At 41.0% G+C, this 23,301-nt stretch overlaps 2 protein-coding genes across 3 annotated transcripts; one reads left to right on the plus strand and one right to left on the minus strand.

The window, feature by feature from the left end:
• Nucleotides 1-924: 924 nt before the first annotated feature.
• Nucleotides 925-12,742, minus strand: mpzl2b (myelin protein zero-like 2b). 2 transcript variants are annotated; one of them, XM_083783090.1, is made up of 5 exons: nt 12,516-12,742; nt 4,833-5,002; nt 4,489-4,699; nt 3,809-3,980; nt 925-1,262 (listed from the first exon to the last, which is right to left on the minus strand). In XM_083783090.1, the coding sequence occupies exons 1-5, from the start codon at nt 12,574-12,576 to the stop codon at nt 1,148-1,150; spliced, it is 729 nt and encodes a 242-aa protein (XP_083639216.1). In that variant the 5' UTR covers nt 12,577-12,742; the 3' UTR covers nt 925-1,147. The 2 variants fall into 2 exon arrangements, with proteins under 2 accessions (XP_083639216.1, XP_083639217.1); XM_083783091.1 differs by having other exon boundaries at nt 1,181-1,262; nt 3,771-3,980.
• An 819-nt stretch (nt 12,743-13,561) lies between these two features.
• Nucleotides 13,562-21,388, plus strand: pafah1b2 (platelet-activating factor acetylhydrolase 1b, catalytic subunit 2). Its single transcript, XM_083783124.1, has 6 exons — nt 13,562-13,925; nt 14,464-14,545; nt 15,343-15,432; nt 16,669-16,785; nt 18,626-18,748; nt 19,874-21,388. Exons 2-6 carry the CDS (start codon nt 14,465-14,467, stop codon nt 20,153-20,155), a joined length of 693 nt encoding a protein of 230 aa, XP_083639250.1. The 5' UTR covers nt 13,562-13,925; nt 14,464; the 3' UTR covers nt 20,156-21,388.
• Nucleotides 21,389-23,301: the final 1,913 nt, after the last annotated feature.

Consider the following 23,301-nt stretch of genomic DNA (forward strand, 5'->3'; position numbering starts at 1 on the left):
CAATGTCATGAATACTGTTGCCATAGAATTACAACCAGACAATTCCACTGATTATCCGCATGTTATGTTCAGGCCTTATGCCCATCACATATAGACTGTGGTGGTCACTCACAGTAGCTTAGGCCAACATTTCCACATCTGTTCATTCATTAACAGGGTTAACAGACTTTCTAATGCATAATTGGGCACGACGCAGTCACTCTCTCACAGAGATACCGATAGAGTCCAACGTTGTTGCCACAACTTTCCCATCAAATAAAGTATTTTGACGCACGCCGTTCGCAGACAGTGTGAAATGACCTTGAGAGTGTACAGATGTATCCAACTGTTCCATCCATTTGTACACTCCCGAGTTACAATGGGATACATTAACAGGAAAGGATTTGTATTGTCTAGGAGTGGCTTATAACATGTATATTTCACAACACTGGACAAAAACATATTAAACGAAATTTAAGACAATTTATTAAAAAAATGCAAAAAAATCTAAGAATAAAATGTATTTTATAATACACAATGTATTAGTTTTCTGGTTAATACTACACTGGTGGACCATTGATGACAGTGGATATACTGTAGGTTCATGGAGGGCATTAGGCAATAACATTTAAAGGGCTGCAATACATTCAATTTCTAACAAGCCCCCGCCACATGTGTGTATGTGTGTGTAGTGCAAGTTGTATAATGTGGAAAAATGGGAATGTGCATTAAAATCTAACAGTATTTCCCACTGTGAGCAACTGTTTGAAATTATCTGAATGCAATGTTATACATACAAAAATATATATAAAATAAACTGTGTTCCACCAGCCCAGAATGTACTGGGAAATTCACATTTCCAAGTTTGGATCTGTTGCTTAATGCTGCTATAGGCCGGTGCGTCACAGGAGCAGAAGAAGGGATAGATAGATAGACATGGGATCAGCTCGGACACTTTAAGCCTTTTTTATTCAGGTTCTAGTACAAGAAATGACTGACGATTCCACCTTGCAATCTTCATGTCTCTGGCTTAAACTGTCCGAGCTGATCCAGTGTCGATCCCTTCTCCTTCGGCATTTTATAGTTATAATGAATAGTGATATGACAGGAAAGGTTTTACCCCATCAAGAGTGAACCTGAAATCAATCAATCAATCGCAACTAATGAATCAGCCATCGTCGTCGTCATCCTCCTTTTCTCCACCGTCTCCCTCCTCTTCATCATCTCCACTGCTTGCTTCTGACTTCTCCACTGTTTTCAGATGAATTGCCTCCTCGAGGTTACTGATAAACCCCACAAACACATAACATGCATGAACCCCCACACGTAGAGATGTTGACGGCTATTAGGGCTTCTCCTCACAATTATTCTATAGATTCATTTTTCAATTAATAGAATAATCGAGATGCATATTTATAAAAAATAATTACAAAACAAATCGATGAACAACTTAAGCATTATTTGTCGCACAATGGGATCGTGCAAAATTAAGTTAAAATAGCTAAAAACATTGGCTACACTTTTTTTCTTTTTAACTATTCGCCTATAACATGCCCAAATAGGGATACTAATGGATTATTTAATTAAATTATTGATTATCGCTTGTATGTCTTACAATTGGTTGAAAGGATTAGTTCGATTAACTCTTGTATCCCTAGATGCAAAAAACCTCTGCTTCCCATCATGCACCTGTAACCCAGTGTCAATGTGCGTGTCACGTGATCGGCCGTAGCCAATCGGAAGAAGGAAACACAGGAGAGTCCAGTTCATGTTTCTGGGCGGTTTTAAAAGGGATGACCTTTTTCGCAGAGCCTGGGAGTCGATGGTCGCTGAGGGGGCACTTGTTTTACAGGTTATGGTTAGGTTTAGGCATAGTTTTACTGAGGTTAGGGTTAGGTTTAGGCATAGTTTTTGTGAGGTTATATAACACCGCCCTACTAGTAGTATCCGGCGCTGTAAAACAAGGGTCCCATCAGTGCCAATCGAAACCGAGGCTCTGCGTAAAAGGTAGTCCCATTTAAAAGGCTGTTTTCTCTGAATCTAGTCTAGGCAGCATCTGCGGTGATTGAACAGAAACAGCCTTTTAAAACAGCCCTGCAGAAAAACACCAACTGACCCCTGTGTTTCCTTCTTGCACCCCTAGATGGATATTCCATCCAAGATCTAATAAATGAACAAGGCTGTGTTAGTTTACCTCACCAAACGTCCAAAAGCAGAACAGAAAGAGAGAAGAGTAGAAACCACGGAGAATCCAATATCCAGACTTCTTGACTTGGAATGAACCCAGACATAGTATCTTACCTCCAGACCACCACAAAGAACTGATGCAAGGGGTCAATCAGTGACAGACACATGATTACTATATTAGTTAATTTATCATCATCATAAAAAAGATAGTCAATCATAAAGTAAAAAACCTTTAATACCAGGCTACTTCATAATAGAGTATTCTGAGAGTGTCTTGGGCTCATCTTCTTTTTGAGTATGGATGTTGTTCCACTTTGTTGAACCAACAAGACCATTCTAACAATGCCCTGGTATAGCTCTCCTGTTTTTCTATTTTATCATCAAAAACATCATAGTCACTGGCCTTGAGGCACTAATTTCTTCTTATACTGTATAGTATGTTCACAGTTGAAGGTAGGTAGGTTGTCTGTTATGTTGAAAGAAATCTTATTTTGGCTGTATTTGTGTTTTGTTTTTGTAAGGAAAACCTTCATCTGCACCTGCTTTTGTCCTCTGCACTTAAACCCACAGACACAGGCACATAAGGCAGACACAATTAAGCACAGGGTAAAAATAACTGACCATCCTCAATTCACAGAAGTTAGACTAAGAGAGTATTTGCAGTCAAATTTGCACCAATTACATACTGTACTGTAGATAGATACTATGTCATCCCATGAATGTGAGTAGATTTGCAAACAGATGACAAATTGTGTGGTTAAACATATTGCTTTAATAATAACCCTTTGTAGCATTCTTTATTTGTTGAAATTGTTGCTACGAGACTAATTCAGTCATTTATAATAAAGGGCTGTCTAAAGCAGTGGTTTCCAAACCTTTTAGCTCAAGACCCAAAAGAATGACATGAAGATATGTCTCCTGGGACCCAAAGTAGTGAAAATCGCAAGAACTGTGCTTGTAGAACAGCTATTTTCACTGTTTCTTAAACATTTGTTTTCCAATTAATGGGTTTTCTTGATTCTGATAATTTTTTACTTGTATTTATCAGATGATGATGTTTTTTTTTAATGAGTTTTGTGCATTTTTTAAATGATAATACAAAATAATGGCAGTCACTTTAAACGCGTTCGCGATCCACAAATGTTCCCCACCCAGTGTTTGGGAACCAGTCTAAGAGCCTCTTTAGTACTTGTAGCTCTACTGCTGTGAATTGAGGTCAGTAGCTTCAAGAACGGCACTTTTGTTAGAAAACTCCTCCCACCATATCCATGTCTGTACACTGTGACTTAAAAACAAATTATAAAAACCATGAAAATCAGTAGTAAGAAGAACAGTAACTCTGTCTACAATCATTAAAAGGTTAAAAAAAAGTCCAGTGTGCTTAAAAGACCTGCCGTGTGATTAAAGTAAACAGTAAGAGTAAGAGCACATACTGGTGTAAACTACAAGACTTCTGGCAGGTTCACAATAGGGCGGGGGGGGGGGGGTGCATAGAAAAAAGGCCATTCCAAACACCCAACCAGTCTTTCCACAAAGTCAACCCCTTGCAGACTCCGCACAACCCACCGGTAGAAGGAGGGAGGAAGAGGAGCAGGGTCTCTCACCGGTAGAAGGAGGGAGGAAGAGGAGCAGGGTCTCTCACCACACTGTGGGTTCTTTCCAGTCCTGCTCCCGTGCATGCAGCTCCACATCCGTGTCGGAGGACTGTCTCTTCCGGTAGTACTTCACCCACACAAATATGCCCAAAAGGATTAGGATTAACCCACAGGCTCCTCCCACCGCTGCGGCCAGGATTCCCAAATCAGAAAGGGCCACTGCAAAGAAGCATACATACAGGCATGACATCATCATCATCATACCCTGAAGATACGCAGGAACGCCTACTGAGTGACGAAAGAAAAAACTACTTTCTGGCTTGACAGCCCATCCATCCAAACAGAAAAGTCCTATCTGATTGTGATTGCATTAAACAACGTTAAATGACGTTAAACTCACTTTTCCACTCCCTTTGCCAGTGAATTGCCATTCACTTTATGCATGCGCATACCCTCTATTATGGCTGGGCAAATGTTTGCCTTGGTTATACGATTAATGATTATTTATTTTTTTAAACATAGTGAGGTAGCAAATCTATAAGCTCACAGTGTGTTGGGATATGACACGTGAGCTTGTAGATCGGTTATTTTTCGCCCTTTTTTTCCCTCCATGCCAACATTGTACAATAGAATGAAGTATAAAACAGGCCATAAATTATGATATTTGCCTACAGTTGGGTAAAGTAAAGATACAATTGTTGTCCATCAGCCGGACTTGCGAACTGACCTTTGCTGACGACCTTAAGCACGATCTCTCCATTTTTCCCGTGCACGTCTGGCTTGTTCTGCACTTGGCAGATGTAGGTGCCATTGAAGGTAGGCGCAACGTGATGCAGCGTGATGGAGGCGTCTCGCTTCGCAATGTCCCCCGACCACACGGCATGGTCTTTAAAACGCCCGCCTGTGGGAGGATATGATGTCTCCTGATAGTAGTACACCTAGCACACGCACACGCACACACACACACACACACACACACACATTAACAACGTGCAGATGCGACACAGGCAAAATAGTGTGGAATATTAAAATGTGTGCGTGGATTTCATAAAGATCACTCTTGTCACACACAGACTCCTCCGGTCCTGGGGTCAGGGGATGAAAGGTCCAGGATACAGTCACAGTGTTGGATGAAATCGGGAGTTTGGACTTGAAGGTGCATTTCAGTCTGACATTGGTCCCGTTCACTGCTTCCACCTCACTTGAAGTGAAGATCTCTATCCCGTTGACCTGCAGCAGCCCTGTGCAACAAGCCAGTGAGAGAGAACTTAACGGAACAGAAATGTACAAAAAAGCAGATATGCACTCCTGCAAAGCTCTCTCGCTCTCACACACACACACACACACGTTAGTGTGCAGCAAACAAAGCTACTATAAATGCGCCACGTCTCTGTCAGCGTGCGTGCGTGCATGTGTGTGTGTACAGTTGTAATGCACATAACTCGAGAACCGTTTGCCCCACCGACTTCATATTCGACCCACGCGTTCCACACCCCCGCAAGGAGTGCAGTGTCCGTTATCGAGTTCGGTCGGACGCACGGTTCTCCAGAACCACCACAGAAGGCACTGGTCAGGCTCTGCCAGTGGGCCTAATGAGCCAAAGTCCCCTCACCTGTGCCTTTGCCTCAGCCAATTGATTGCCATGGCAACCCCACACTTGCAAAATTATTACTTAACCACTCCACTTTACACAGTCAGTTTGCACTCTTCAGACACAGAGATCTCCATGTGGGACACAGACAGACAGATAGTTAAAACAGGTGCTATGACAAGTTGACAACGGGTATTGAGGTTCCCAAGTTGCATCGTTTTCAAGTAGGCCGATGGGCATGTACAGGTCTAGTTATAAAAATATGCGCGTGCACACACACACACACACACACACACACACACACACACACACACGTCACACACACACACACACACACTTTGCTAAATGAAACGCATTTTTATTCCAGATCACATACATTCATATTGTGTGCATTTCTGCTTAAAGGAAGCCCAGTATAAATGTCAGGGAAAGAACAGGATAGAGCTTGAAGCGTGAGGTTGCCCACACCCACGTGCCCAGCTGACTCCTACCTACATTGAGCACAGCAACCCCCTTGCTGTCGCAGCCTGAGGCCATCTAATCCAAAAGCAGTGGTTCTCAACCTTTTCAGGCTGTGCCCGTGACCCTCCAAATTAATCATATTTGAACTGGGGACCCACACCCTTAAGCACTTGGAATGCAGGAGTTGAGGCATTACATTTAGTTTGACTCGGTTCCACAGGTAAATATTGTATATCAGCAATTTAACACACACACACACACACACACACACACACACACACACACTCTCTATCAGGAGAACATGACCTTAATGTAAATTCTCACTCAAAACAACAGCTCACTCCTTCCTCTGTTTACTTAGCTAGTGAAGGCAAAAAGCCCACAAAAGTCCTTGACCGTTGGGGGAACTGCATTGCGATAACTTCCAGATAGCTATCCAGCCTTCACACTTCGTGACACACTGATGAAGGCTGGATAGCCGAAACGTCTGTCATTCCATCATGCAAAAATAAAAACAAGGTCTTGGTGTGTGCAACCCATTACCTTCATTTCTACAATGGGAGCTGCATTGCCTCATATCTCTGGTGTTCACTGACTTGTATTTCTAAAATATGTTGCCGACAGTAAAATGGTGCCTAAAACCTCTTGTGTTCATGACATTCATGAAGCTCTTTTTGCATCCAGTGATTGCAGTCCCCCTGAAAAAAATTAAGTGATGGCTCATGAAAACTTAATTGCTTTTAATGTACTATTACTTTACACCAGGACAATGCAATCAAATGGCAGAGGATAGATACAGTGATGCCTGTGCTGTGTTCATGGGGATATTGGTACTGTATGTATGCCATTGCACACAGCTTAATCATTAATGACAGTACTGAGCCCAGAGGGTGAAATGGGAGACTGCAGGAATGGAAATAGTTGTAATAGTTGTCCAAACAAAACTTCTTGTAATTTGTAGATTGACTACATTCAGTCAGAAGATCGTATGCCCTCTTTCTAAACAGAAAAGAAACATTTATCCTAATTCGTGTGTGTGGTTTATACAATAATAGATGGTTCGATATCGTTTATGGGTTCGTGAGACCATGGTGCTGGCAATTAATGGGTGTTGCGCCACTGGTCACACTCACTGACCCATTGTGAGACCCACGACACTCCTTTTATGAGACTGCAGCTCCTGAGGGGATTGGAAGACTGAAAAGACTGCAGTGAAGTCACATAAATGTATTTATATCATCTGCAGCTTGAGAGGCCAACCACTCTTAACAAGGTGAAATTAGATGAATCATAGCCGCAATTTGCAACTCTAGATTTTTTTTACAATGGGTTGAATCTAGCCCTCCAAGCAGAACCCAATGGTACTGAAGTTTCTGACATTTTGTTCGACCCAGTCCATGGGGTCCTGTTGCACCACTACCATGCCACCTGGTACACAGCCATTCTTAAACATAAACAACATGTTTAGCGCCTGGCCGCGCTCTGTGACGATATTTTTCCGTGTGAGCGTTTCTGAATATGTTTAGTATAAGTACCCATACATGCCGCTGCGAATATCTCCTGTGGCGCGGAAGCCGTTAAGTATTTTTAATATATGTTTGCCCGAATTGGAAGCTTGGATTCTTCTCTTCCTTCCTTGTTTATTGACACCTCATTGTACCGCCTATCTGGCTAGCTAGTGGCGCTATAGCTATGACAGAGCAGATCAGAGGCAGGGACGTAGCCGCACAAGCCAACCGCACACCGGGAGGCGGTACAATAAACGGTAAACAAACAAGAAGAAATAAAGCGACCAAATCGGTCAAACAAAGATTAAAAATACTTAACGGCTTCCGCGCCACAGGAGATATTCGCAACGGGATGTATAGGTACTTTGATTGATTGATTGAAATATTTATTAACAGTTTGCAGAATTTACAGTACATTTCAAGCACAAACTCAATACAAAGACTGTTAACTGTGAGTGGACGACCCAATTAAGCATTACACTTGTTTACAACAGGGTCCACATTGTTCAATTCATCAAAACATTTAGAGACATACAAATAGACATTTCTATGTAGCTAAAGAACAGAACAGGAATTCATCATATAGGAAGCAAAAAGGGAAAAGATACATATGGGTCAGTGACGTGACACCCCAAAAAAAGTGTTTTTTTAAAACCTTTAAATAACAGGAATAAAAATGATTTACTTTTGTTCTACTCACTCTCATCTTTATGGAAACATATTTTGTTTTTAGATATTTTATTGGAATCAGAATTTATTCAGCATTTTGTTGTACTTGTGCCTAAAATCGTCATATGGTGTGACATGACAATAATTGTTTATAAAATGAAAATGGAGTACAACTTTCTTAAGTTGCTCACTTTATCAAAGTCCTTTATCATAACTAACCTGTGATCCACTATAGTTTTGTGAAAATGTATTAAATCTGTATATTATTTTCGTAATCAACACTCAATGTGAGGCCCATGTTATCGGTCTTTCAATATATTTTGCATTTATTGTGACAAAACTTTCTCTAAAATTACACAAATATTTGTGACTCTTCCTTAGACTATTTGCTATGTAATCCATAAACATTAATGGTTTCATCATTAATAAAGGTATGATTTTTTCACTATTTGGAACGTCACACCAAATTATTTAGTGTCACACCGTATGATCATATCTTCATTTTTCAAAGCAAACTGTGTTTTAACCTACTTATTAGTGAGTACTGAACTTTACAGATGGATTAAACAATTACTCAGGAAAAACAGCAACAGGAAATTTGCTTTAACATTGAATAACATGGCAATGACTGAATAAAACGAAATTAAACACAATTTATTGTGGATAGTTGCAGATTTTAGGTGAAAATGTTTAAAACAAATGTTTAAATGGACAAAAGAAACATGGGACTTTGTTATTTATTGCTATATCTGTAGGAAATTACAGGTTGTATCATATGGTGTGACAAAAAAGTCATATGGCGTGACAGAAAAACAGTCACACCATTATGATAGTGTCACACGATATTACGTTTTCTGCACTTAACATAACCTTGAGGCTACTAGCTACACATTAGCATGCTAACAACATGCTAGCTATAACAAAGCAACAGAGATTTACATGTAATTATGACCAAAAAATCTAATACCTTAAGCTTTTTTAATGAAAAAGGTGTCACACCCACAGACACTTGGAAGAGTCGCATTTGTCAGCGTTCCAACAAGATCGTATTTTATGAAAATGTTAAAATGATAATTCACCACAGACACCTGTCATGCTATTGTAATGCACGTGCTGAACAGCCTTACTGAAGAAGTACCTCTCTATCCCAATGGGTGTGTAAACAATTGCCTGTTGAAATTTCCCAAAATGGTGTCACACAATATGATTTTGGTTTGGGGGACAAAATATTTTTGATCAGAAATGACTGAAAACATTATGCTTGGACTTTGAAAAGATTAGGCTCACAAATAGACATCTATATTATATTTATGGATTTTTTAAAATAATTTTAGCATTTTTGTCCTTAGTTTTATTTAAGTTCCTACTTTGAGAAACAAGGCCAGGACAGTCGCACCATATGAGTTTTGCTGTGTTTGGTTGACAATTCTGAAGAAATGAGGAATGAAATGTTTTAATCTTGAGTATGTTCACATGGACCATAATGTCCTGCACAATATTCAGAAGGTTTTTGACAAATATATTTCTTATTTATACATGAGTGACACTAAGGACAGCCAGGGACACCATGTCACGTCACCCACCCATATACAGTGAGGGGAAAAGGGGGGGGGGTGGGGTGGGGGGGATTCAGATCTTACAGAGGCCAGTTTCGAATTGCAGCCATCCGTAGGTGCCCTTTGAGAGCGGTTTTGAAGGAGTCAAGGGATTCACATGTCTTAATGACTGTTGGTAGGGCGTTCCACATTTTGGTGGCATAGGAGCGAAAAGAATTTAGTCCCTTGTTTGTGCCGAATCTGGGTTGTACATGGTTTGTTGCACTCCCTCTGGTGTTGTGGGTGTGGACTTCGTTTACATTAAGGAAGTATTTAGACAGGTACATGGGTATCTTGGTGGTGTAACGAATCTTGTGGACCAGACCCATTGCAAGATGCTGTACTCTGTCGTTGACCCTAAGCCATCCCAGCCTGTCAAAGTGGGCAGGGGTGAGGTGGGTTCGGGGGGTGAGGCCAAGTAGGAGCCTGACCAGTTTGTTTTGGGAGGTCTGGAGCCTTGTTTTAAGGGCCTTTGAGGTGCTGTGGTACCAAGAGGTGGATGCATAGTCAAAGAAACCTTGTACGAGGGCTCCTGTTAAGGTCTTCAAGGTGTTTTTGCTGACCAGTGAGGAGATCCTGTAAAGGAATCTTGTTCTTTGATTGACTTTTTTGATTACGTTGGTGGCCATTTTATCACCGGAAAGATTGGCCTCCAGGATGGAACCTAGGTAGGTAATTTGATCTTTTCGTGTGATAACATTGTCACCCACTCTAACCAAGAAGCCATCTGCCTTGCTGAGATTACTATTTGATCCGAAGAGAATGGATTCAGTTTTTCCCAGGTGTAAGGATAGTTTGTTATCAGCGAGCCAGGTGCATATTCTACCGAGTTCAGAGCTGAGGGTCTTTTCAACCTGCAGTTTGTTCCTGTCCGAGACCAGCAGTGCTGAGTCATCTGCGAACAGGAACAAGTTGCAGTCACAAGCTGAAGTCATGTCATTAACATATATTAGGAACAGTAAAGTCCCTAGTATGCTTCCTTGTGGGACGCCACAGCTCACTGGGAGGGGAGGGGACAGTGTTCCGTTCACCTCCACCATCTGTTCTCCATCTGTTCTCTCCCCTCCAGGTAGGATTGCATCCAGCTCACTGATGTGCTTAAAGTTCCCAAATTCAGAATAACTCAAGCAAAAAAAGACCGTCACACGGCGCAGATTCAATCTTAGAGAGAATTTCTACTTCCGCGTTCTGGAATTCCCATACGAAAATATAGTTCTGACCAGGGACCCAACATAAAACTCATCAAAATTTCAGAAAAGCTTTATGTAGGGTCCCGAAAGGGGCTAGGTTGAATCTAGAGTTGCAACAAGCTCCATCCACTTCCTATTCATCATTTTTGGTTTGTGATCTGCTTGTCTTAAACGACGTTAAACTCACCAACATTGCAGCTGCAGTCCAAGCTTGAATTATCCTCTTTCAATCTGCGGAGCTTGTTTTTCATAAAAATCCCCCGTAGAGATGTTATGAGCTACTTTCTGTCAAGACATCCTCTGCAAGTGATTATTTTTCTAAGTGCTGGAGTTTGGAAGCACTCGTCGTACGTCACTGAACGGCCCTGCGTTCAACCTGTTTCGAATTTGCACATAATACAGGAGGCAGCAGCGCGACCCGTTAACAGAAACGAGTGCTTCCAAACTGCAACACTTAAAAAAATAATCATTTGCAGAGGATGTCTTGACAGAAAGTAGCTCATAACATCTCTACGGTGGATTTTTATGGAAAACAAGCTCGGCAGATTGAAAGAGGATAATTCAAGCTTGGACTGCAGCTGCAATGTTGGTGAGTTTAACGTAATTTAAGACAAGCAGATCACAAACCAAAAATGATGAATAGGAAGTGGATGGAGCTTGTTGCAACTCTAGATTCAACCCATTGTAAAAAAATCTAGAGTTGCAAATTGCGGCTAGATGAATCATAGAGGGTCCCGAAAGGGGCTATGAATCAATGCTATAGCCTAGTCAGTTGCTTCTCATAAACTCAATAGTGCATACTGCATACACACATGGCATGTTCATATCAACTAAAATATCTGCAATGAAAACAAATTGTTAACCATTCCCAGTCCATCTTATATCTGACAACATCATGGCAACGAAGGCCTATTCATTTTGAACACTGTCTTCAACCAGAAAATCAAGACTCAAGACTCACAGTCCACACCCAGCCCACTGGAATTTGATTCAACAGTATCAAATAGTATGCATATAGAAACAGCTCCACTGAATAAGGCACATGCAGCAGTGTAGAAGTGTATATGTGTGTACAGTACGTCTCTATATGTTCTGATTAATTGAAAAAGGTGGACCCTGTTGTAAAACTGAACAAGTGTAATGAATAATGATTGATTGATTGAAGTATTTATTAACAATTTGCAGAATTACAGTACATTTCAAGCACAACGCAATGCAAAAACTGTTAACTGTGAGTGGACGACCCAATAAGCCTTACACTTGTTTACAAGAGGGCCCAACTTTGTTCAATTCATCATAACATTTAGAGACACTTCTATATAGCAAAAAAAAAGGAAATCATCATCATCATAAAGGAGGTAAAAAGGGAAAAGAAAACATATACAGTGAGGGGGGAAAGGGGTGTGTCGTCCACAGTAACAGTCTTTGTGCTGTCATGTGAAATGTACCGATTCTGCAAACTGTTAATAAATACTTCAATCAATCAAGAATCAATCAGCCTGATCTGATCAGATCAGTAGTCTCTTGAAGACTACTCAAGCAGAAGCGATCACAACTACGTAGCAATGGCAACATAGCAGGACAAGAAAACATCAGTGTAGTCTATAACGTCTAAATACGAATCGCACGTATTGAAAATCATTGGTGTCAAATAACATTATGTTTGCTAAACACTTGTTAAACATAAGCAAATCCCACTAGAAGCACAAACAAGCACAAGGAAGTTCCTCAGCTCTCACCTGGCAGCACCACGTATCCTCCCCCCAAAAGAACACACATCTGAATCCATATCCGATACATATAGGCCTGTTTATTTATTCTGCCCTTCTTACACCAGGCAGGTAAACCTTCTATTCAAGTCCCGGGCATGTAAATAAGTTTAGCGACTCGACAATCATGAACGTGTTTCCGTGCAGAATGGCGAACAATCGGAACTGACGGAAGTGTGTACTGTGTGTAGTGACTGTAGCAGATTACGCATTTGGAGAAACAGTCACCCACACACACCTTTCAGTCCTGCCTTCTGGGCGGACGTTTATGGCACCTGCATTCTGTAGAACCTGTTTCTGCAGCAGAGCCACTGCCACACCACGTTTGGTTTCATATTTTCTACACGTTGGCGACACCGTTTGGAATAATAGTAGTAATCCAGTAATCAACGATTGGGGGAAATTGCTGCTGTATTATTATTTCCCCATAATAAGACCAGATAAAGTGTAGCCTACAGTAAATAATTATGTCAAGCAATTTCTACCTATACTATTTGCTGCCATCTCGTGGCCACACTGCCGCATTACAAGAATAGCGGATTCTGATTTTAGAGTATATTCTGATCTAATGTTGAATCTAAATTAGTATATGCTGCAGACTAGCAGCAGAGCCTAGAGGCCCTCAGATTCTCTGAGATACCCAGTTAGAACAAAACGAAACCATGTTTTTCCCTTATCTTCGGGATCCTAACGGGGTCTCCCCCTTTATAACTCTATTGTTGCGATGGTTGTGGTAACTGATAACTTGTGACAATTGTCACCGTTTACGAAGAGAGAATAAAATATGAGACCCTTTGTTGTCACCGTCTAGTCTACACATAGCTGTCAAGCGTGGCAAATTAATATTCCCCGCAAAATGTACTACTGCATATTCTGTTCGTTTCTAGTATGAATTAAATAGAAGGTGGTAGCCTAGTAGGTGGTGGTAGTGATTTATTATGAACAACAAAGACTCTCCCGCGGGTCCCGCCCATGATCCAGTTCGCGCGAGTTGTGTCATGTCAGTTTCAGGGGGGGCGGCGTAGGACTGTAGGACAGGACTGGACATCTTTTCCCTTTGGGGCCGACGGCTCTTTCCTCTTTGATGTGTTAGCTCTGCATGCTCCTGACCGAGTCCTGGCCCTCTTTTTGTTGTCTCGTGTGCAGTGCACGACACACGGATCGGCTATCTGTCCACTGTGTGTGTCCTCGCTGTAGCGACCACCACCAGCAGCTAACATTAACGGTAAAGCATCACCGTTACATCATCATCATCATAGCAGCAGCACCGCTGGGACATCGACCGAGGCGAGGCGAGGACAGAAGTGCTGCTTTAGCTCCTCCTTGGGCGTAGTGTGTTTGTTCTGAAGCTGCAGAGGGACGACAACTATCAGCCTGCAGGTATCTAGACAACTTGAACCATGGAACTAACTAACTACTAGTTACACCGATGGTAGTTCGTGGTCAGCAGAATTGCACCATTTCTCTCTCTCTCTCTGGTCTGCAGTGATTAGCTATAGCATAGCAAGCTAAAAGTGTACATGGTACTGTTACTGCACAGTGTGCGACGCCACTGTCTATGGTCTGGTCCATAGCCCTAATGCCTTAATTCTACCTTGCATTAGGCAGAATTAAGCATTAGAGCTATGCTATGGATCAGAGCTACTTAAACACGTGCCATGTTGGAATTGGTGTATTAAACTGTCTGCATTTATGTAACGGTAATAACAACATGCTGCATTGTAAGTTATACCATGTCGTTTCCTGGTGCAACGTTCTGCAGTCGGTGCAAAATATGTGTAATTTGAACGTAACCCTACTAGAATTCCCTCATTCAGTAATGGTCAGCATCACCGTTATGCCATTGCACTGCAGTGTGTGTTGATGGGTGAGAAATAACAATACGGATATATAATATGTGATGTCCATATCCTTATAGGATGAGTGACCATGACATGAATCCAGCTGCAGTAGCCCAGGCAGTGGAGGACGTGCTAGGAGATGGACGCTGGATGTCACTGGTGGGTAGCTAGCTAAATAGTCTGTCAATATATAATCCGCTCACACAACAGCAATTCCCTGTTTCATAAAAAAAAGGTAAAAACAGGATTGATTTATTAACAGTTTGCAGAATTACAGTACATTTCAAGTACAACTCAATACAAAAACTGTTAACTGTGTGAGTGGACGACGCCATAAAGCATTACACTTGTTTACAATAGGGCCCACCATTTTCAATTCATCAAAACATTTAGAGATGTACGAATATACACTTCTATATAGAACAGGAAATCATCATAGAGGAGGTAAAAAGGGAAAAGAAACGTATACAGTGAGGGGGATATTAACAGGATATTAATTCACAAATAAATGAGCAGACACATCTTTAACTGGTTGGCAAAAACTGTGTCACCTCAGCTGCTTGAAAATTTATTTTCTGTTTATTAAAGAACTGGAGAGACAGGTCGAACCCTGTTACTGAACATACATACACTTAGTCTATAGCAATGATTACTATCAGACTATAGTGCTTTTACCTTTTAATTAAAAAATACATTTAGTTTTAACCAAAAATATCACTTATCCTACCTTTTTTATTTTACATTAGTAAATAAATATAAGTAATTACAGAGTGATAAAACATGTTGGGCTGTTTTTGCTAATATTTGCAAATATGAAATACAGTTAACATGGGATTTTGACTTTCCCTATGGTGTTTCTTGAGCCGAATGGGCACATATTGTTTGTAAACCTGCTGCATTAAAAACATAATTCCAAGTCCAACCCTGTTGTCGTGACCAAGTTGTCTCTTTTGCAGCATACACGATTTGTACAAGAGTGTAAAGATGCTGAACCAGATGTGCTTTTTGTCGGAGACTCTATGGTTCAGCTTATGCAGCAGTATGAGGTGAGAGAAGATGGGTCCATTTGTTTAGATTTGTACAAATGGATGAATTACCACTGATGTTTTTATTACTTGCCTTTGTATAACACATCATTGGTGTGTGTGTGTGTGTGTGTGTGTGTGTGTGTGTGTGTGTGTGTGTGTGTGTGTGTGTGTGTGTGTGTGTGTGTGTGTGTGTGTGTGTGTGTGTGTGTGTGTGTGTGTGTGTGTGTGTGTGTGTGTGTGTGTGTGTGTGTGTGTGTGTGTGTGTGTGTGTGTGTGTGTGAGAGAGAGAGAGAGAATCTGTCTGACTGCTTGTGTATTTTTGTGAGTGATTGCTTGTGTATTGTGTGAAATATTCAGGAAGACCAAATCGGTACCAAAATGAGGGAACTCTTATGAAATTCTCACTTGTCCAATGTCCAGTATCTCTCAAATAGATATGACTTACATTTGTGATTTCACAATGTACGGACATGAACATTATATTATTTAACTAAACCGAGGACATTATAGACAATCATATTGGAAGTTTGCTATTAATTATGTTCTGGCATTGGTTTTGAGCCATATCGGTGTGAATTGCTTCTCATTTCCACCTATGCATTTTAACGATTATTACCCAAAATGAAGATCATAGTGAGTGAATGTCTAAGCATTCCAGCATTGTGTGATAGTCTCATGTGGTCAGATGACCCACTGGAATCACAAGTCAGCATGTCTGGGTTTTGCCAGAGGAAAAAAAAAGCCTGCATGGGAAGCTTCTGATTGGCTTACAGGGCTCTCTAGAAGCCAAGGGACAGATGTATTTCCCTGAGGTTTGTTTTGACTCTGGGAAGTGGCCGCACAGTCCAGGGGTTCCATACATGGTGTAGAAGTCTAGAGTATAAGGTTATTAATAAGAAGTACTACAGTTAAGTAACGTTTCAACAAGTTATTTTTGCCTATTATTTTTTGCCTATTAAATCCTGCACTCCAGACAGAATAAAAATGTAAAAGTTACAAGATTGACACTGACATCGCTTAGTGGGTTCGAGTCCAGTTCCTGAATCCTGAAAAACTTTGCTGCATATTTCTCTCCCTGTTTCCTGTGTGTCTCTACTGTGCAACTATTCTTTTTTGTTTTGTTTTTAAAGCCCCAAAAAAAAGAAATATCGGGGAGGTTCAGCTAATATAATTTTAGAATCATGCAACAATATGGTATGTGTTGGTCTTAATAAAGCAGGCATTCCAATGCAACATGTTCTGCTGTCCATATAGGTCTGGAGAGAGTTATTCTCTCCTCTCCATGCTCTAAACTTTGGCATCGGGGGAGACACCACCTGTAATGTGCTGTGGAGGCTGCAGAATGGAGAGCTGGAGAACATTAGGCCCAAGGTGAGAAAGAACACACTGTTCAGAGCCAGAAGGGACAAACTTGTACCAAGGAGAGGTAGAAACTGAATTAATTCTTAATATTAATAGCCCATTGACTAACATCCATGCATGGTACAATGTACTCCGGTGACGTTCAGAACTAGGCCAGATCACAGCCCATACGGGGATGATCTTTACGTAATTTCCAGGACGCCTTCACCAGTTAAAATAGCTTATTCTGGGCCAGATCTGATCAGATCTTATGATATGACATAAGTTGATCTGGCCTCGATCGGACTCTCTCTGGACATCCGTCTTAGTGGGCCAGAATTTATGTTGGTTGAAATTGAGTGATGTTCTGGGCCAGATCTGACTAGTGTTGATTTGTTTTCTAATTTATGGAATTTCTTAGATTTATTTAATGAAAATAATAATAAAAAATAAAGAAATCATGAAATGTTTAGCTTTTTACATATATACTTTTTAAATAATAATTAAAAACTAAATATAGGAAACCAAAAATAAAGGGACCCATAAAAATGTGTCCACGACCCACAAATGTGTGCCGTGCATGTGACGTGAGGAAATATATATTTCCTTGGAAATATAGTAGACTGAAGACGGCACTTCATGCTGACCTGGTACGGTATGGCATACAATTTTATGAATCGCCACCATTCATAGCAATGTCATTTGGGTAACCAATTTTGTTATTTATATGTCAAGCACTGAGGTCTGAGCTGAGGTACAAGATACCAAGTAGATAGCCTTTGCACCGTCTATTGCTGCATGCCAGATTTTCATATCAAAAGTAGAATAAAGTTGTGACTGACATGACTGGTTTGGTTATTCATGCACGTTTGCTCTTGAAACTGCTGTCGTCAGCCCTGCATAAGGTGACGGCCCCCTTCACTCAACACATCCATTATTCAGTGCATTGCAGCCTAATTTATAGTATGTTGCCCACCAAAAAGAACGGACACATCACATCGAAGCCCTTTTTTAGCTTGTTATTTCTGTACTTTTTGGCAAGGGACACCCTTGTGCAATGGAGTATAAATTAAGCTTAACAGTCAACTTTTGAATGTAATATTTGAGACCATAGGTTGCATTTAATATGAAAACCTGCATCTCCCGTCCGTCCGTCCGTTAGTTAGTCCCACTGGTACCGTACACCCGGTAAAGAAATTACAGCTTGTGACTGTAACATAAGCTTTCGCTATCTTTGTGTATAAATATGGTCAGGTCTCATCCATCTGTCTCAGCAGTGAAGTGCTCGACCTCAGACCTGTATGCTTGATGTACTTCTCCCTTGATATCATGCAATACACGTATAACTTAGTATGTCAAATGTCTCTGACTACTTCAGCCTCAGCATCCTGATTGATCCAGAATTCCTCGACAGTAACGTTAATGTAACATTTGTTTGCATTTCAAATGCGTGTGAAAGGTCTAGACACAAAAGTTCCCTGCAAAAAGGAAGGAGTGATTTTCAAATTACATTCAAACGTCCATGACTAACTCCACAGTGATTTGTTACGCTCTGAAAAATAAAGCCACTAACGGAAAATGGTCTGTTTATGTAGGATGATTTATGGCCAAAGCTGTGACGGTGACATGGATTGATACCAATATGTTCAGTTTTAAACTGCATTCAGCAGGAATAAACTCTGAAGCCTACCTCAGCAGCCATTGGCTATACAAATAAACCTGAGTTTATTAGTTCTATCCTAAATAACAGTAAAGGGTCTTGGGACTGACTAAGAATAATTTCATGGCGAAGGCTGACCAGCCTGGTTGCTATCTATACCCTGGTGACCAGTGACCAACTGAATCTGTCTCCGTTTGTCATCCGGTGCAGGCCGTGGTGCTGTGGGTAGGAACCAACAATCATGAACACACAGCGGAGCAAGTTGCAGGGGGTGTTCTTTCCATTGCAGAGCTGCTCACCTCTCGCTTTCCCAAGGCAAAAGTAGTTGTACTGGTAAGTTGTTATTTACTTGATGTCATACATTTACATCTCTGTAGAGTTAAAGGGAACGCTTGACTGGGAAATTATATACAGTGGCTATAAAAGGGGAAAAAAGCATTCACACCAATGACTACTACTCACATTTTAATGTGCTACAAAGTCAATTGTAGGCACACCTGCATTTCAACAAATTTTGAGGCAAGACAAGGCAAGTGTATTTATATAGCACCTGTCAACACGGCAAATCAAAACGGTTTACAAGTGGGTGGATGTGTGTGTGCTTTGTTTTTTTCCGTTCCTAAAACATTAAGACATAGAAGATTAAGAGTGCAAAGGAAACGTATAAAAGGATATTTGAAAGTGGAAAAATAAAAATAAAACTACAATGCAGAAGAAAATATCAAAATATTATAAGGCAGTGGCAAACAGAAAGGTCTACATTACAAACTCACAAGCTTATACAGTATGCTATTTTTCTACTTGAAAATAAGTTAAATGTTTTATTTTAGGGATACCAGGGTTAACATTATCAGAGATCCGGTCTAGGTGTGTTTTAGACTGGATGATAATAAAAAGAAAACCCTCTTATTCCCGGCGTCGCTTTGTTTTGGTCCCCCCTGTTTGTTTTTCGTCTCGCCAATCGCTACGAGTTGGAATAAAAGATGGATATACCAAACAAACTATTCCAAGAAGTACTTGAAGAAACTTGTCGGATTCATCCGCCACATCAAGGCTTTTATTGGGTAGGCCATACAGGGAACAAAGTCTTATGCACACCTGATATGCTCTGAGACGGGTGCGTAGGCAGGGCTCAATGAATTCAGAAAACATGCACAAGTGCATAAAGACCCGCACACCGTCTGCACTTGCAATACAAACACTTTATTTAGGCAACGTTTCGGTCAAAGACCTTCAGGCATCTGAGTAGGCCATAAAATTATGATGACCTTGATCGCTCTGAATTATTTTGGGCAATTCTGATTCCGGTTTGGGGGTTCCGGCCTGATGACTACAAAACATGACGAAAGTTATCATCCGCTCCCAACCGGATCATGAACCCCAAATGGTATGCACCCCAGGCTTCATAAACCCCAAATGGTGTGCCTCCCAGGCTAAGTAATCCATAATTAATTTCAGGGTTTGCTGCCACGCGGGGAGCTGCCCAACCCACTGCGAGAAAAGAACGCTGCTGTGAACGGGTTTCTCCGTTCCTGGCTGCCACGGCTGCACCAGGCTCAGTTCTTGGACGTGGGAGCGTGGTTTGTGCACTCCGACGGAGCCATCACAACCCGGGACATGTTTGACTTCCTGCACCTGACGCAGGCGGGCTACCGCACCATATCCAAGCCTATCTGTGACCTTCTGCTGCAGATACTGGAGGAGACGCCAGAGGAGAGAAGGCCTTCGCTTGTTGTTTGAGGGACTGTAGCCGAGGAAGACACTCGGCCAGAGGCATGCCTCACCTACTGCTGTAGAGGAAGGTGCAGGGAGGCATGCCCCTGGCTTCTTGAGGGGGAAAGGGCTTACTCATAAGAGGGGGCCGTGATGAAGTTGGAGAGAAGAGAGGATAGGCCCCCTTGTATGGGTGAGCCCATACAAAGGAGAGTGGGAACAAATGCATGAATACAGAGTCGGAGTATGCCGTGAAGAGCTGCACAAAAGAAAGAGACTTACTGATTTCGAACCTGTGACTGCAGTAGTAGCACTATTGCAAGAGGACAGTCTGAAACACTGTCAAATATGCTGAGACAATGGAAGACGACAATGACACACATGCATATTATAAATAATACACAGTCCTTGGGACATAGGGTGAGCTATTCATAGACCCTATGTAGATGACGTACTTCTCATTTTCTTCACAAATGACAGGGGGCTATACACCTGAAGTTCTTTTCTCATGTACAGCATTGGCACAATGTAGCAAAAGAAAAGGCAAAAGGCCATCAACAAACATTTATTAAATGTGTGGACACATGACATGACCAGTGAAGGGAGTGCACTAAAGAAAATATGTGTGCAGAAAAACAGTGGGTATAGAGACTTGTGTACAATGTGGTTACAACAATGCATTACAAATGCACAATCATGCATTATAGTAATTGTAATTGTTAGGGAAAACTACATGAACAACTTTACCGTAATCACTGTATTTGTTTAGGTAGGCAGTCCAATACTGGCCACTCAAACCATTTTTTTTAACGTTTAAGGCTACTGTTTCAGAAGACAGGGTCACCTAGCTTTCATCTAGAAATGGATTTTGTGCTACAGATGTCTTGCATATTAGCCAAATCCTCATAATGAAAGAGTTGCATATATATTTTCTTTAGGTGTATACAGGATCAGTCGGAACAACCAGGTTTAATTAATTAATTAATTTGTTAACGGTAGTTAACATGGTAGTTAACGTAGTGGCCCTATTAGTGTACCAAAACTCTCTATCCACCATGTTTTTGTGAACCCTAAACACAAGAGCAACAGGGTATATCCTACATCAGGTAGCTAAAGATGATACCAGCTTTACAAGTTCTTCTCTTCCAACGTATCTGTTGACCGTGACTTCACACAATAATCAAAGACTCCCATTGTATATTGCTGCCTCCCATCATCAAGTTGGGTTCAGCTTCAGCACTGCACCAGTTTTGTTTCAACAACTAAAATACAAATGATAGACGAAGATATGATTTATTGTTGTCTGATAGCCAGTGACATATAATCCCCCGATACAATACATAATTGTGTGAAGGATGAATCAAAATGCATTCCATCCATCAGTTACTAATATGTCACAATATAGTATAAAAGAAAGAGAAAGCAGCTTAAGGAATTTCCATACAGGCAATTCCCCACTCCTTCATACATACAGTAGATATTTTAATACTATACTATTTATTGCATACCTAAGTATCAGCTCTTCCTGTCTCTTTCACATTTAATGACTCTCTGAGATACGTCATGCGTAATAGTTGATTCCCATGCAGCCCTGTCATCAAAGCACTTGCGTTTTGAGTACATAACGTTGGTGTATATATTTTAACGTGGAAGTAGCACAATGCTTCGCTACATACAGAGATATACCGTATATTGTCTATATCACAGTAAATGTTACCACAGGTCATAGTGAAAAAAATGTGTTTGTGAGCTTATACTCGTTTCATTTATGTTTTTCATTCCCCCCCCCCCCCCTATGGCAGTCTTACTTTGTGTTGAATAGCTGTTACAGTGTACAGTGTGTGTGTGTGTGTGTGTGTGCCTTAAGTGTTTCTGAAAAAGCTGTGTGTGTGCCACTTTTAAGGAAGTGACCATTTGTATAATACATGTGGAATAGATGACTGTGGGTTCTGAGTGATAGTATTTGTGTGGAAGTTCAGATAGTGGGAGTCTATGTGGTGCAATATTTGCACTATTTTTGTTCTTAAGTGCAAATATGGTAAAGCATTCCAATAAAACATGTAGTAATTTATTGGGGGCTAAAACCTTATTTTATTAATTTCACAGATGAAACTAGAAAAGTGCGATCCTCGGAGCCAGTAGCCAAATGGACAGACAGGCAAACAGACAGACTCACAAGAGTGAGGCCTTTTGGCCTTGTGCTGGGGATAATTCATCTCTAGGGGGGATTAAAAAATAGAATGTCAAAAAAGAAAGAAATTATTGAGCAGTGCATAATCTCTCACCATGAGAGGGAGCCATTTCATCATGAAAACTTAGCACCAATAAAGGCTCCCACCAGTTCCTTCTCCACATGGAGATGGCCACATTGGCCAGTAAAATGTATGCCATTTGTTAGTAGCATATTTTACCATTCCGAATGTAAGGGTAATGCTAACTCGCAAGAACAATTTAGCAATTTCTATATTTGTGCTGTTTATTTAGATTATTTAAGTCCTAAACTCAATATGCTGATCTTCTCCAATTATTGTTAACTATTATATAGTTTACTATGAAAACCTGCAAAATCTGTCAGTGACGCCTAACCTGTCAGTCTGTCCGTCCGTCAGTCACGCCTCGTGACATGCTCCATATATGGCCAATACAGAATTCATTCCATATGTTGAACTGACCTCATCAAATCCTGTACACTTAAGACAATGCCCTGCTGCCACCCTTAGATCTCCATATATGGAGCTGACCTGTTATGACATTCCATATGTTGATCTCACCTCATATCTGACCTCAAACCCTTGTACACTAGACACGCTCCATATATGGCAAGTGCAGAATTCATTCCATATGTCGATCGGACCCCCCCCCCCATGCCAAAGCGCCAGTGCTCGCCCAGCAGTTTGCTGTCACCCAGACGGATGCGTGCACGCAACCTCGAGGTCGCTTCTCTCCCTCAGGGCGTCTTACTGGTTTTAATATACTGATCCTTTACTACCTGGATAGAGTTGACTTCCCTATACTGTAACATTTACTAAATACATAGTAAGTTAGTAATCACAGCACATTATAACTCATAATAAATCTATCATCAACAGCCAAGGATGGTGGCCAAATGGTTAATTTATGTGTCTTTTATACTGTAAATGGAAAGTTACAGTATGTAAACATTAGGGCCGGGA

The sequence above is a fragment of the Protomyctophum parallelum genome (genome assembly GCF_964188405.1).
Source record: "Protomyctophum parallelum genome assembly, chromosome: 1".
NCBI lineage: Eukaryota > Metazoa > Chordata > Actinopteri > Myctophiformes > Myctophidae > Protomyctophum > Protomyctophum parallelum.